The 13,376-nt window shown below is 47.5% G+C and overlaps 2 protein-coding genes across 2 annotated transcripts; one reads left to right on the forward strand and one right to left on the reverse strand.

The window, feature by feature from the left end:
- Window positions 1–52: 52 nt before the first annotated feature.
- On the forward strand, window positions 53–8,529 carry LOC115765103 (histone-lysine N-methyltransferase trr). The gene is made up of 13 exons (XM_030708488.1): window positions 53–239; window positions 390–647; window positions 716–2,423; window positions 2,559–2,766; window positions 2,959–3,057; window positions 3,136–3,390; window positions 4,147–5,814; window positions 5,902–6,201; window positions 6,572–7,045; window positions 7,114–7,703; window positions 7,767–7,896; window positions 7,980–8,162; window positions 8,230–8,529. The coding sequence occupies exons 1-13, from the start codon at window positions 53–55 to the stop codon at window positions 8,320–8,322; spliced, it is 6,153 nt and encodes a 2,050-aa protein (XP_030564348.1). The 3' UTR covers window positions 8,323–8,529.
- Window positions 8,530–9,465: 936 nt separating this feature from the next.
- Window positions 9,466–10,532, reverse strand: LOC115765154 (APOPT family protein CG14806, mitochondrial). The gene is made up of 3 exons (XM_030708567.1): window positions 10,427–10,532; window positions 10,081–10,365; window positions 9,466–9,814 (listed from the first exon to the last, which is right to left on the reverse strand). Exons 1-3 carry the CDS (start codon window positions 10,469–10,471, stop codon window positions 9,599–9,601), a joined length of 546 nt encoding a protein of 181 aa, XP_030564427.1. The 5' UTR covers window positions 10,472–10,532; the 3' UTR covers window positions 9,466–9,598.
- Window positions 10,533–13,376: the final 2,844 nt, after the last annotated feature.

Genomic DNA, 13,376 nt, shown 5'->3' on the forward strand with positions numbered 1-13,376 from the left:
TTGAGCAACAATTGCTAGCGTTTAAATGTGTTTGGCCGCTTAGTTTGTTGTTATGAATATATCGAAAGTGACAACATCGCTTGCTGCTGCGGCTGCTGCCGCCGAAAAAGCGAAACCCGAACGTGTAACATCTGCAACGGCAGCGCTCAATTTTAATACAATCTCCATACAAAAGCGCAGCAGTGTGGACGACAATGATGATCCAAATCGCAAGAAACTAAAACGCGACATTGTTATATGTACGCCCACGACCAGTTTACCCGCCAAACAGCGTGCAGCTACAGCTACAGCTACAGCAACAGTAACAGCAACAGCAACAACAACATCAGCAGCAGCAGCAGCAGCTCCACCAGCAACAACAACACAACCAGCCACAGTGTCCACAACAGCCACAATCAGCGCTGGGCTGGCCAGTAAAACAACTCCGGGCGAGCCACAGACAACAAACATTTTGGCCGCCTCCAGTATTGGCGGTAACTTTGTTAGTCATTCGAATGCAAAGCCAGACGCTGCTCCAACTCCTGTTGACGTCTGCTGGGAGCAGCGTGATGACCAAATAATTGTTTGTGAAATGAGCGCCATTAAGCCAGAGGAGTCGTCCGCTACCAAAAACATCACCAGCAGCAACAGCAACAACCCAAAGCAAAGTAAGTTTAGCTGCAAAATTTGTTGTTTAGTTTCAGCTATTGCTTAATAGAACACATTTGTTTTACAGCTTTTGCCAGCTTTACCAAAAAAGATGTCACAACAGCATCGGTCTCATCATCCTCCTCCACAGCCTCCATTATATCGATTGAGCCAAGCGCTGAACAGCCATCAAGCAACAACAACGAGCAGCAGCTGGTCAAAGCTGTGACTGTTGAGGAGCTCGACTATGTGCTGCTACCTGCCACAACGACGGCTGAGCTAAAGCCGGCAACACACGAGGCAACAGTTACAAATAATAATAATACTAACAGCAGTGCTAACAGCAGCAGCAGCAATAGCAGCAACAATGTGGCTAGCAGCAGCAGCAGCAGCAACAGCAATGCCTCTGGAAACATGACGCAAAAGGCAACGCCACCAACACAGCTACAAGCGGGCAGCTATAACATGTTCAATAGCGGCGCCACAACAGCTACTGGCACAGCAACAGCGGCCGCAGCGCTGGTGAATCGCGTCAATTTGCATGCCAAGTTGAAGGGCCAGCAGCTGATGGTGAACGCCAAGAAGCTGGGCGAGGTCACGCAGACAACGGCCAAGGTGTCCATTGGTAATAAGACGATATCTGTGCCGCTTTTGAAGCCGCTGGGCAGCACGCAAATACTTCAGGGCGGGCAATTGATGAGCGCCAGCGGTGCAACCACGGCAGGTGGTGCAACAATTGTTGAAAGCAAACAGCAGCTGGCGACAACAACAACGGCGACGGTAGCCTCACAACAACAGCAGCAACAACAGCAGCAACAACAGCAGCAGCAACAACAACAACAACAACAGCAGCAGCAGCATTTGCACATAGCCAAGCTGCTGAAGGGCCCACGTAAAACTCCGACAACAATTGTCTCGTTTGCCAACGTGCAAATCAAGCCGGCCAATACCAAAATTGTCACCGCCAAGGTGGTTAGCAAGAAGATGTCGCTGCAATTTCAGCAACAACAGCAACTGCAGCTGCAGATACAACAGCAGCAGCAACAGCCCAGCGGCGGCAGCATTGTTACCATAACACCAACAAATGCAAATCAAACATTTACCATGCTGCAGCAACAACCACAGCAGCAGCAGCAGGCCCAGGATAAACAGCCCGATGTCGAGCCGCTAGAGCAGCAGCAGCAGCAACAGCCTAAGACCATCAGTTACAGCGAGAATATACAAAAGATTTTGCTAAACAAAAGTAAATCGTTGGATGGAGGCGATGCTAGCACCGAGTTTGGCAAGATCAATAGTGTTGTCATCAAGCCACTGGACAAGACCCAATTGCACTGTACGCCCAGCCTTAATATATTCAAGCAGCAGGTGCAGCAGCAGCAGCAACAGCAGCAGCAGGTAGCATCAGCTGCAGCGGGCGTCGCTGGACACGGCGAGGACACGCTGGTGAAGTCAACAGCTGGCGCCACGCTCTGCACGCGAAATATTATATCCATACAGAAGAATATTTCGCTGGTGGTGTCCAAGACGGGGCTGGCGCAGCAAAAGCCTAAAATGATCACGACATCAGCGAACAGCGCAACGCTGCAAATGCAGCCGTTCAATCCTCACGAGGCTGCCGAGACTGTGGCCAAGCTGCAGCTAAAGGTGCAGCCGATCAAGCTGAACGAAACACTGTCTGTCAAGCCAGCCGATGCCAGCGACAGCGAGGCAGCCAAGCCAAAGCTGCTACTGGTCAAGCAGGCAACGGCTCCGCCGGACAGCCATAAGGATGCCCCAGCTGAGCAGCAGCAGCAGGAGCAGGAGCTGGGCAATGCCACAGAGAAGCGTCTGCAGCAGCCCAGTCGAGTGGAAGACTCAAACAATGCGCTGCTCAAGCAATTGTTGCAAAACAGCAGCAGCAGCAGCAGCAGCAACAGCAGCGCCAGCAACAGCAACAACAACCACAATCTGCAACAGATTTCTATAACATCGGCGCCGCTGTCCGCGCGCAAGGTAATCAATGTGCGTGCTCCCAGCATGGGTCTAGTCAGCTCGCTGGAGGCGCAACTGGCACGGCCCGTCATACCGCCCGTCCCAGCGGCCGTTAGCAGCAGCAACAGCAACACCAGCAGCAGCTGCAACACGATAACCACAACAACGGCCACCATGGTGGCCATCAGTTTGACGTCCACGCCATCCACACCAGCCGAGCCACAAAAGCTGATCGAGTTGCAGCAGCAGCAGCAACAGCAACAGCAGCATCATCAGCAGCATCATCAGCAGGAGGCAGCCGCTGCAGCAGCAACATCAACAACAGTCACAACTGCAGCAACTACAGCAACAACAGCAATAGCAGCAGCAGCAGCAACTGTTGCACCTCCGCCAGCGCCGCAGCTGAAGCAGTCGGTGCAAATTGTGTCCAAGGAGACCTCCTTTATATCCACACCCGTGGTACCTAATGCTGCTGCTGCAGCTGCCGCCGCCGCCGCTGCTGCTGCTGCTGCTGCAATGCCCGCTGTGACAAATAAGCTGCCGTCCGCTTTGATTGTCGAGCCGAGCATTAAGACAGATCCGCTGCCACCCCCGCCACCGTACGAGCTGAGCGCCGGCCACGTATCGAATGTGACCATTTCCATAACGACCAAGCCCAGCAAGGAGCAGCTGCTCAAGCTGAACAAACTGGAAGCACATGATGAGGCTCAAGCGCAGGCGGATGCCGAGAAGCCGCACTCGGCGGCGCCCTTGCACAGCGACAACTGGAAGCTGCAAGAGAAATCGGCAAATGTGAATCTGTTGAATAGTGAGGCCTTGAAACGAAAGTTGCCGCTGCAGCAGCAACAACAACTGCAGCAGCAGCAGCAGCAGATTGAGGAGAAGCCAGCGTTGGAGATTAAGAGCGAAATTGCTTTGGTGCACAGCAACAATGTGGATACTGATATGATGAAGGCGCGCATTGCCGCGCCAGTTGCCGCTTTTGAAAAGTTGCAGCAGCAGCAGCAGCATCATCATCAGCAGCAACAACATCAGCAACAGCAGCAGCAACACTTGCAACAGCAACTTCAGCAGCAGCAACATCAGCCGCAACAACAGATTCAATTGCAGCTACAGCAACAGCAGCTGCTGCAGCAACAACAACAGCTTCAACAGCAGCAGCAACAACACCAACAGCAACAACAGCTGCTGCAACAACAGCAACAGCATCATCCGCAGCAACAACAGCAGGTACAACAGCAACAGCAGCAACTACAACAACAGCAGCAGCAGCAAATACAACAACAGCAGCAACTGCAGCAGCAGCAACTACAACAGCAGCAACTACAACAGCAGCAACTACAACAGCAGCAGATACAGCAGCAGCAGCAAATGCAACAGCAGCAGCAGCAACATCAGCTACATCAACAACCACCGTCAGCAACAGCAGCAGGAGCAACCACATTGGCTGAGCCAAAGGCCGTGGAGCAGCGCAAGCGACGCAAGCGCGAGGCACAAAAACCACGCCGCAACAATGCCAATGCTGCTGCCGGCGCTGCAGCTGCTGCTGCTGCGGCCGCGGCGGCTGCTGCCGCTGCCAATAGTAGTCTAAGGGATATGCCGGCGGGCACATTGTCCGCCGGCGCTGCGGTCCCGTTGGCCAACATGTCTGGCAACACGCAGCTAAGCGGTACGCTGGCCACAGGCAGCCATTCGATGGCGGGCAGCGGTGGCGCCGGCGGCATGGGCTCGCCCATGCTGAAGAAGCGTGTGCGCAAGTTCTCCAAGGTCGAGGAGGATCACGATGCATTTACCGAGAAGCTAATGACGCACATACGCCAAATGCAGCCGCTGCAGGTGCTCGAGCCGTTGCTCAATCGCAATTTTCTCATTGGCAGCGGCCCATGCTTTGGCAGCAATGGCAGCAATGCCAACGGCGGCGGCGGCGGCAAACTGAAGGCGATATCGCGTGCACTACAGCTGCAGCGACAGCTCGATGATGGCGAGGGCGGCAGCAGCGGCAGCATTGACTGCGATCAACTGCTCGGCCGCATTGGGCACTTGCGTCATCCCAGCATCAAGTCGCTGTACGATAGTGAACGCTTCGGCGGCAGCGGCGACACCACCGCCAATAACTTTGCCAGCAACGGCAACAACATCCAGTCTAGCAGTGGCTCACTCTCGAGCATACAGAATGACTTTTACGATCAGGAGTTCTCTACGCACATCCAGCGCAATCCGCGCGAGCGTCTGCAGCGCCTGATAAGCGCGGTGCGCGACTGCAACTTGGAGACCACAGAGCTGGTAGAGCTGCAGCAGCAGCAGCAACAGCAGCAGGCAACGGGCATGCGTTTGGATGGGCCCGTTGCCTGGTCGCGGCTGAGTCGTTATCCGGGCCTGGTGCTGCTTAATACCAACAGCAATCAGCGCTGTGCACCGGGACGCATGTCTCCCGTGGCGCTGGCCATGGATGCGAATACGATGCGTCCGCCTGTCTCGCCGCTTTTGCGCAGCTGTGGCGAGGAGTTGCGCAAGGCGCAGCAGCTCGATCTGGGTATTGGTTTGGGCCACAACCCCAGCAGCAGCGGCACCAGCACCAGCAGCAGCAACAACACCAACAATACCAACAGCAACAACAACAACAACAACAACAATTATCAGCAGAAGAACCAAAATGTGATACTCTCACTGCACAATTCGGCAACGGACAACATTGCCGGCGTGCTGCGAGATTTGGCGAATCTGCTGCACCTGACACCCGCGCTAACCTGCAAACTGATCGATGCCTCAACGGCGGACAAGGCCAAGGAGCCAAGCGAAGCAGAGCTGGGTCCTGGCCAGAGCAACTCGGCAACGGCACCGGCATCGGCACCAGCAACAGCTGTCACTAGTCACGGCAACCTGCGCAAAATACTCACCGGACAGCGGAAGCTGTGCCGTTGCTGTGGCAGCGTAATTGCCGCCTTCGGCCTGCGCGTGCCTCATCAGAATTTGCCGGAGGAGCAGCCACCGCCCATGCTGGCAATGCTGCGTTCGCTGCTGCCGCGCAAATCTCCGCCGCCCCCGTATATATACTTTTGCAATCGCAGCTGCTTTGCACAGTACAAATGGCGCGGCAAGGAGGAGCCTGCCGACGAGGAAGTGGCGGCGGCGGCAGCGGCGGCCTCGGCCACAACTTTGCCTATAGCTGGCGATGTGCCCACGAGTAGCACCATGGCCATGCTGCCCATTGATAAGGTTGAGCCCGACGATCTTGAAATGGAGCAACAGCAACAGCAACATCAACAGTTGCAGCAGCAACAACAACAAGAACAACAGCAGCAGCAACAACAACAACAACAACAACAACAGCAGCAGCAGGTCGAACAGACGCCAACAACGCCGCCCGTTAAGCGCAAGTGCATCATCAAGTACTACAGCGCCGATTGCTTTGCAGCACACAACACAGAAGGTGCGTCCATCAAGCAGGAGAATGAAACAACAACGGCCAATAATACCGTCTGGGAGACAGACTGCAAGATGGAAGCCTTGGAGGATAGCCGCCAATGCGTCTTCTGCAATCAGCGCGGCGATGGCCAAGCCGATGGACCCTCACGTCTGCTCAATTTTGATGTGGACAAATGGGTAAGTGTCGACGACAGAACTTTAAATCTTGACGAGATGCCCACACACATAGTATTCCCATTGAAACCATATTCGTTTAGCCAATGTCTCCAGAGCGAGCTCTAGTTTGCATTATTATTATTACATATGTAACCTTGATAAAGTATTATGAATATTTATTCGTCTTCAGTCAAACTTCATATTAGATTATGTTTAATCGCATCTCAAAATATTTAATCCAAACAAAGTCCGCTTCTTTGAAGCTTCTTGGTCTTTGTGTTACTTTATTTCGCTTTGTGTGTCGCATTCGTAAACGTTTCGGCTTACAGTTTAGTCAAGAAATCGGAATCGCAAATCGGCACAATATTTATTTATTATCGTATTGTTATAGGTTCATCTGAATTGTGCCTTGTGGTCGAACGATGTCTACGAGACGGTGGCGGGTGCGCTGATGAATTTCCAGATGGCCCTGCAGTCTGGACTGAATCAGGCATGCAGCGCCTGCCATCAGCTGGGCGCCACCATCAAGTGCTTCAAGTCGCGCTGCAGCAATCTCTACCATCTGCCCTGCGCCATCAAGGAGGAGTGTATCTTTTACAAGAACAAATCGGTGCATTGCAGCGCACATGCGGCCAGCAGTTCGGCGGGTGTCACCGAAAATGAGCTCAGCTCGTTTGTGGTCCATCGTCGGGTGTTTGTCGATCGCGATGAGAACCGTCAGGTGGCCACGGTCATGCACTATTCGGAGCTAAGCAACTTGCTGCGCGTGGGCAATATGACATTTCTCAATGTGGGCCAATTGCTGCCGCATCAGCTGGAGGCTTTCCACACGCCCAACTACATTTACCCCATTGGCTACAAGGTGGTAAGTATGCACGGACTCAGCAAAAGATTCACATTGATTCACATGGCCGTTTCATTTCGAATCTCTAGAGCCGCTACTATTGGTGCGTGCGCCGACCGAATCGGCGATGTCGCTATATCTGCAGCATTGCCGAGGTCGGTTGCCGGCCGGAGTTCCGTATACAGGTGCACGATGCCAGTGACAAGGAGCCGGATCGTGAATACCGCGACAGTACACCGACGGCCGTTTGGCAACAGATCCTGCAGCCCATACAGCGTATGCGCAAGGTGCACAAATGGCTGCAGCTCTTTCCACAGCACATCAGCGGCGAGGATTTGTTTGGTTTAACGGAGCCGGCTATTGTACGGATATTGGAGAGTTTGCCGGGCATTGAGACGCTCACCGATTATCGTTTCAAATATGGACGCAATCCGTTGCTGGAATTCCCGCTGGCCATCAATCCGTCCGGTGCGGCGCGCACCGAGCCCAAACAGCGTCAGCTGCTTGTCTGGCGGAAGCCGCACACACAGCGCACCGCCGGCAGCACCCAACGCATGGCCAATTCGGCGGCAATTGCCGGCGAGGTGGCGTGTCCGTATAGCAAACAGTTTGTTCACTCAAAGAGTTCGCAGTACAAAAAGATGAAGCAGGAATGGCGCAACAATGTCTACCTGGCGCGGTAAGCTTTATATGAGCACAAATTGCAATCATTTTATGATACATTCTACCCAACAACAATCAGATCAAAGATTCAGGGCCTCGGCTTATATGCAGCACGCGACATCGAGAAGCATACGATGATCATTGAGTATATTGGCGAGGTAATACGCACGGAAGTATCGGAGATACGTGAGAAACAATACGAATCAAAGGTAAGCGCGCCTCATAAATACTAAATGCTATATTTACGCATATGAATATTATAAATACAACCATTGCCAATCTGCTTCCACAGAACCGTGGTATCTATATGTTCCGCTTGGATGAGGATCGCGTTGTCGATGCAACACTGAGCGGCGGTCTGGCGCGTTATATCAATCACTCCTGCAATCCAAACTGTGTCACAGAGATCGTTGAGGTTGATCGCGATGTGCGCATCATAATATTTGCCAAGCGTAAAATCTATCGAGGCGAAGAGGTCATATCTTATACTCTTAGATATATGCTGACACAAACACTTACATTTTATTCGTTTACTCCAACAGCTCTCGTACGACTACAAGTTTGATATTGAGGATGATGCGCACAAGATACCCTGCGCTTGTGGTGCACCCAATTGTCGAAAGTGGATGAATTAGAGCCCAGCAGCAGCACCACCACCAACACCACCACCAACACCAGCTCCTACGCCCATACAACAAACACCAGCAGCTACAAAAAGAGTTCGGGTGCTCCCTCCCAGTGAACACGATTTGAATTGTTGTTATTCACATGTTGTATACAACCACATCAAAATAGTATATATTCTTTAAGCAGTATATATGTACATATATTTATTAGATATATATGCATGTATCTACACACACACACACACACACACACACATTATATATATATATATATATATATATATATATCGAAATGCACGAGTATAAATGGCATAAAATCTTCTAAGTTATCTGTGTGTGCCCACGAATGCGCCACTCGTGTATATTGTAGCTAATTTGTATCCTATTGCTCATAAGCCAAACGTGTTTTGTAGTATAATTAAAAAGAAAAAACAAACAAACAAACAAACAAAAAAAAAAAACAAGAAAAGAAAAACAAATAAGAAAATTTCACGCATAAAATATTTGTAGTTACAACTTTTAAGCATGTATTTTATGTTACTTGATGATTATTCGTATGTATTACGTGCGTACATATATAATACTAATATATATATTTATGTATATATATATATATATATGTATATATATATATATATATATATATGTATCTGTACATCCTTCTACCCAATATCTGTAAACATCATTAGCAGACCTGGGTGTGCCTTCGTTCGTTTTTTTTTTTATTATTATTATTATTAAATTTTTTTTTAGCTGTTACGAGACTGTATAGGAAGAAAACAAATGAAACAATCTCTTCCCAGGTGGTGTAGTAATTTATTTTATGTACATCCAAAATTGAATGTATTTTTTTTACTTAATTTCTTTTCTAATTTTTAACATACAAATATCAATCAATGTGTATCTATCTTTAGTTGTTAAGTAAATGTAAACACTTTAAAACCATATTACAATTTTTACATATATATTTGTATATATTATATATATGTATATATAAATATATTATATATATATATATATACATACATATATTATATATATATATACATACATATATATGTATATATACATACATATATATATATATATATATATATATATATATATATATATATATATATATATATATATATATATGATTTTTTCGTTTATTTATATATTATATTTACATAAAACTTTTTTGTTCTTGTAGTGAAACAATTTAACTAAATTTCTTCAACAATTAACATAATATGTGTGTACACCGACTTGTCATTGGGTGTATATGTACATTAATAGATGTTGACTACGTCTTTTTCCTAATTCGGTTAAATAATTGTTGCACTTCCACGGCAAACGCTAATGTGAGCATGTCAAAATTTTTAATATACCACGATATATTGTACATCATATGGATGCGTCTGTTCTTGTCAAGAAAGGTTTTATAAAAAACACTCATTTGATCGGCGCTTAGCTCATCGTTTCCGCTTAATTTGTGCAATCGTATGAAATCCGCTTTTTCCTGCAACAGAACATAATAAACAAAAATGTATATGTATAAACAATTCGAAATTTCATTCAACATGGATACAAATGAAAGAGAAGCAGAGGCAGAGAGAGAGAGAGAGAGCCAGAGAGAGATGGAGGGTGAGTGAGTAAGCGAGAGAGAGGGAGAGGGACGGAGCAACAGAGAGGGGCATGTAGGTTTTTGACTAGTGTGCAAAAATACCCCGGTATTTTGATTTGAACGATATATGATAGTGATATAAAATGAACGCAGATACCAACCTCATAGAACCGTTGGTTGTGCTTGGTCCAGAAATCCATATTCCATTTCTCAACTTCAATGCGTAAGAGTCGCAATTTATTGGCCAATTCAGTTTCATTCTCATCGTAATGCCGCACATACGGCCGCAGATTGGATTTCGGATCCGGCGGACCAATATAATCCGTTTTCACCGACTGCGCATCTGGCGGTTGTGTAAGACCAACGCACACAGAACGTTTTTTCGGCCGTGCCTGTGCCTGTGCCTTTGCTTGTGTCTGTTCCGTTCCATAGCAGCGTGACCAGTGCTAAATAACAATGCGCTGACATGAATGAGGGCACACTGGGATTTATTTATGAATTACTCACTTTTAAACAGTTTATCAATATCCGAGGCTGTAGGGTTTTATTCATTTCTATTAGTTAGTTTGTCATGTGTGTTTGTACATAAGTAAATACTGCCGCGACTAGTGATGAACCAGAACTATCGGCATAATTAAGATTACGTTACGATTGTTCGATTGATAAGAGGAGGCGTGCTAGGTTTGCCGCCAAATGGTTATTTAAACACATAAAACAAGTTATATATATTCAAGTGTTTCTTGGTTTCAGTTATTCTGCATAATGCCAATGAAAATTATATTAAAATAATAATATTTAAAAATAAAAAAGTTGGGGTATTCCGCGTTTGGATTTAGAAACTGCAAGAATTGACCACAGAATTTAGGTTGAAATATTGTCTTATACTAATGCTTGCAGCCATTTAATACTCCATTTACCGCCTTGTCATACCAGAAAATATTAATTTGTACTGTTTATAAAGTTTTAAATGCAGTGCTGTAAAGTGTAGCTAAATCTGGCGGATAAATGGCTGAAAGCTGACAGCTGTGCCTCGCAGCATCCAGCATTTGATCATGCACGCGACGATATATCGTAAAAGCGACTATCGATACAAACGATGACAATAACAATAATCAGCTGAAGCAGCTCTTGTGCCACGCAAAATTATAAATTAGTTATTTTTTAATTTAAGGCATCTATAAACAATTGAAATATAGGGCATTGACCAAGGGTGCGTAGATCCACAGGACGCAGACAGTAGGCAGCATGTCGTGGCTAAACAACAGCCTGAACACCATCAAAGGACAACTGACGAACTTGGCCCAGGAGGTGCTGGCCGACACAGCCGGACCCGGTGATGATGAGTACCGCGGACCCGAGCTAGACACCAAAACGGCTGTTGAGCTGCTAACGGAGACGCAAACGCTTAAGGAGCAGCTAGAAAAGGCATGCGAACTCAAGGATCAGGAGGTAAGTGGGCGCCATGGGGGATTCCCCTAGTTGACCATGTTGTTGTTGTGCCCATGGCCTCAGGGCCTGCTGCAAGTTGCACTTGTAGGACTTTCTGTCGCCGGCTTCTGCGCGCCACAACATCGTCAACTTTGCCATATGATGCACAAGCAGACACACACACACGCACACACACACACAGACAGACAGATTTTGAACGTGCCTCATCTTCTATCCACAGATTGCCGCACTGCGCAAACAGGTTGCCACACTAAAGACCCAAAAGCTAAGCGAAGGCGGCGGCGACGCTGATGGCGACACCAAATCGTTGGTGAGTTGACCAAACTCCTGCAAAAACAAAACACTTTGATTAGCATCTATGTTAGGCGCGACGCCCAGTGGGCGTGGCAACAGTAGTTACACGAATCGGCAGCAGCTAAAATCGAAACCCAAACTGCAGCTGCTGCCACCGCCACGAATATTTCCGGTGCTCGCAGCCCACGCCGCTCCATGGACCATGTGAACCATACGCTCAGCCATATATGCTGTATACATATGTATATACATGTTTATATATATGTACGATATCTGGCATATCGTCTGCTGTTTGCTCGCGCGCTGTTTGCATGCGGCGCGATAAGCAAACCGAGCACAGAGCCATCGGCTTTGGCGTCGGTTGCACGTTAAATTGTTCTCTCGCACATATCCCTAAATTAATATTTAAATTGTGATAAGGCGATGGCAGCGCTCAGGAGCGGCACCAGCAATGGCAATGGCACCAGCAATAGCAATAGCAACTGCCTGGTCTGGGCTTATCTGTTGCCCCTGCGCCTGCTCCTGCTCCTGCCTCACTGTCTTTGCAACGTGGCCTTATCAACGTTTACCTGCTGCCACATTATGTTGCGCGCAGCGATAAGCCGCAGCCAGCTTGTCCTACCTGCCCGGCCGCTCGTCCTCCCAGCCCCAAAGCCAGCCCAAACCATGTATCATTTGATGGCCGCTCTTCTATGGAAAAAGAAAGAACAATAACATAGTTTGGGAAATTTCTATTTGATTTAACATTACGTTCTATTTACTTGGTCGGTCATAAATCGGATGTGCTTTTCGCCCATATGCTGCACTCGGCTGTCATATCTACCCAAATGTATAGCTATATACGTGTACATTAACTGAATCCTCGTCATCTGCCCGACCCGTTTGTTTAATTTACTGAATTATTTTTGATTGGGCCGCCTATCGACCCGCGCCCCGTGCCCCCGTGCCACCCTTGCCAAAAGCAGAAACCTTCCCCCAAGCGACCTGCGACCCAACTGATATGCTCTTTCAATTGTTTGGGCTTTGACTCTTTCATTTGATTTGATTTCTTTTTTTTTTAATCGACTGCTTAACCAACTCGCGCATAACTGTACCGAGTTTTGTGCTTAGTTTATCGAGAGGCTGTCATCGATAGACATTTTAACTTACTTTCGTTCAGTTTTCGAAGAATTCAATCGTAATCCGTTCGTGTTTCAGTTCAGAAGAACTTGGCTAAATACTGAGAGCCTCGCGATTAAAGGACTTAAATATTTCGAATAGCTGAAAGCGATCCTGAATATAATGTTGGCACAAGAGCACAATAAAGGAATATGCACATGCTCTGTTCATAATAGGTTTCGTATATCGTCTCAGATAACACCTATAAAAGTCTATGCAATATATGCTTAAATACTTCTTTCATTCGCATTTGACAAACTCGAAGATTTGAAACGCGTTTGGTTAACTCATAAATGTTTGTCTCTAGCAATCAGCATCAGGTTTTGCTCACTTTTATTCCATTTCCATGGGCACAGTTGAAACAAGCAAGAATAGTTGTCTATGCGTGCATACTTAAAGCACATCTACTATATGGTATATAGACGCCCGATGCTGATCAGATTTTGTTTTTTTTTTTTTAAAGCTTTTGGTTGTCGGGTTTAATTAGGAAATCTTAAAAAACCAAATAGCTTTTCATGTAAGAACTCGAAGCTTATCCCAATTGTTAATGAAAGTT

Source organism: Drosophila novamexicana, unplaced genomic scaffold (genome assembly GCF_003285875.2).
Source record: "Drosophila novamexicana strain 15010-1031.04,08,12 unplaced genomic scaffold, DnovRS2.1 tig00000932-arrow-arrow-pilon, whole genome shotgun sequence".
NCBI lineage: Eukaryota > Metazoa > Arthropoda > Insecta > Diptera > Drosophilidae > Drosophila > Drosophila novamexicana.

What these genes read in the sequence shown, in the direction of transcription:
- LOC115765103 (XM_030708488.1), top strand. Translation starts at nt 53, where the DNA reads ATGAATATATCGAAAGTGACAACATCGCTTGCTGCTGCGGCTGCTGCC. An exon ending in AAAACGCGACATTGTTATAT is followed by an intron (nt 240 to 389) that starts GTACGCCCACGA and finishes TGTCCACAACAG; the next exon opens with CCACAATCAGCGCTGGGCTG. An exon ending in AACAATGTCTACCTGGCGCG is followed by an intron (nt 7,704 to 7,766) that starts GTAAGCTTTATA and finishes AACAACAATCAG; the next exon opens with ATCAAAGATTCAGGGCCTCG.
- LOC115765154 (XM_030708567.1), bottom strand. Translation starts at nt 10,471, where the DNA reads ATGAATAAAACCCTACAGCCTCGGATATTGATAAACTGTTTAAAA. An exon ending in TATTGATAAACTGTTTAAAA is followed by an intron (nt 10,366 to 10,426) that starts GTGAGTAATTCA and finishes ATTGTTATTTAG; the next exon opens with CACTGGTCACGCTGCTATGG. An exon ending in ACAACCAACGGTTCTATGAG is followed by an intron (nt 9,815 to 10,080) that starts GTTGGTATCTGC and finishes GTTCTGTTGCAG; the next exon opens with GAAAAAGCGGATTTCATACG.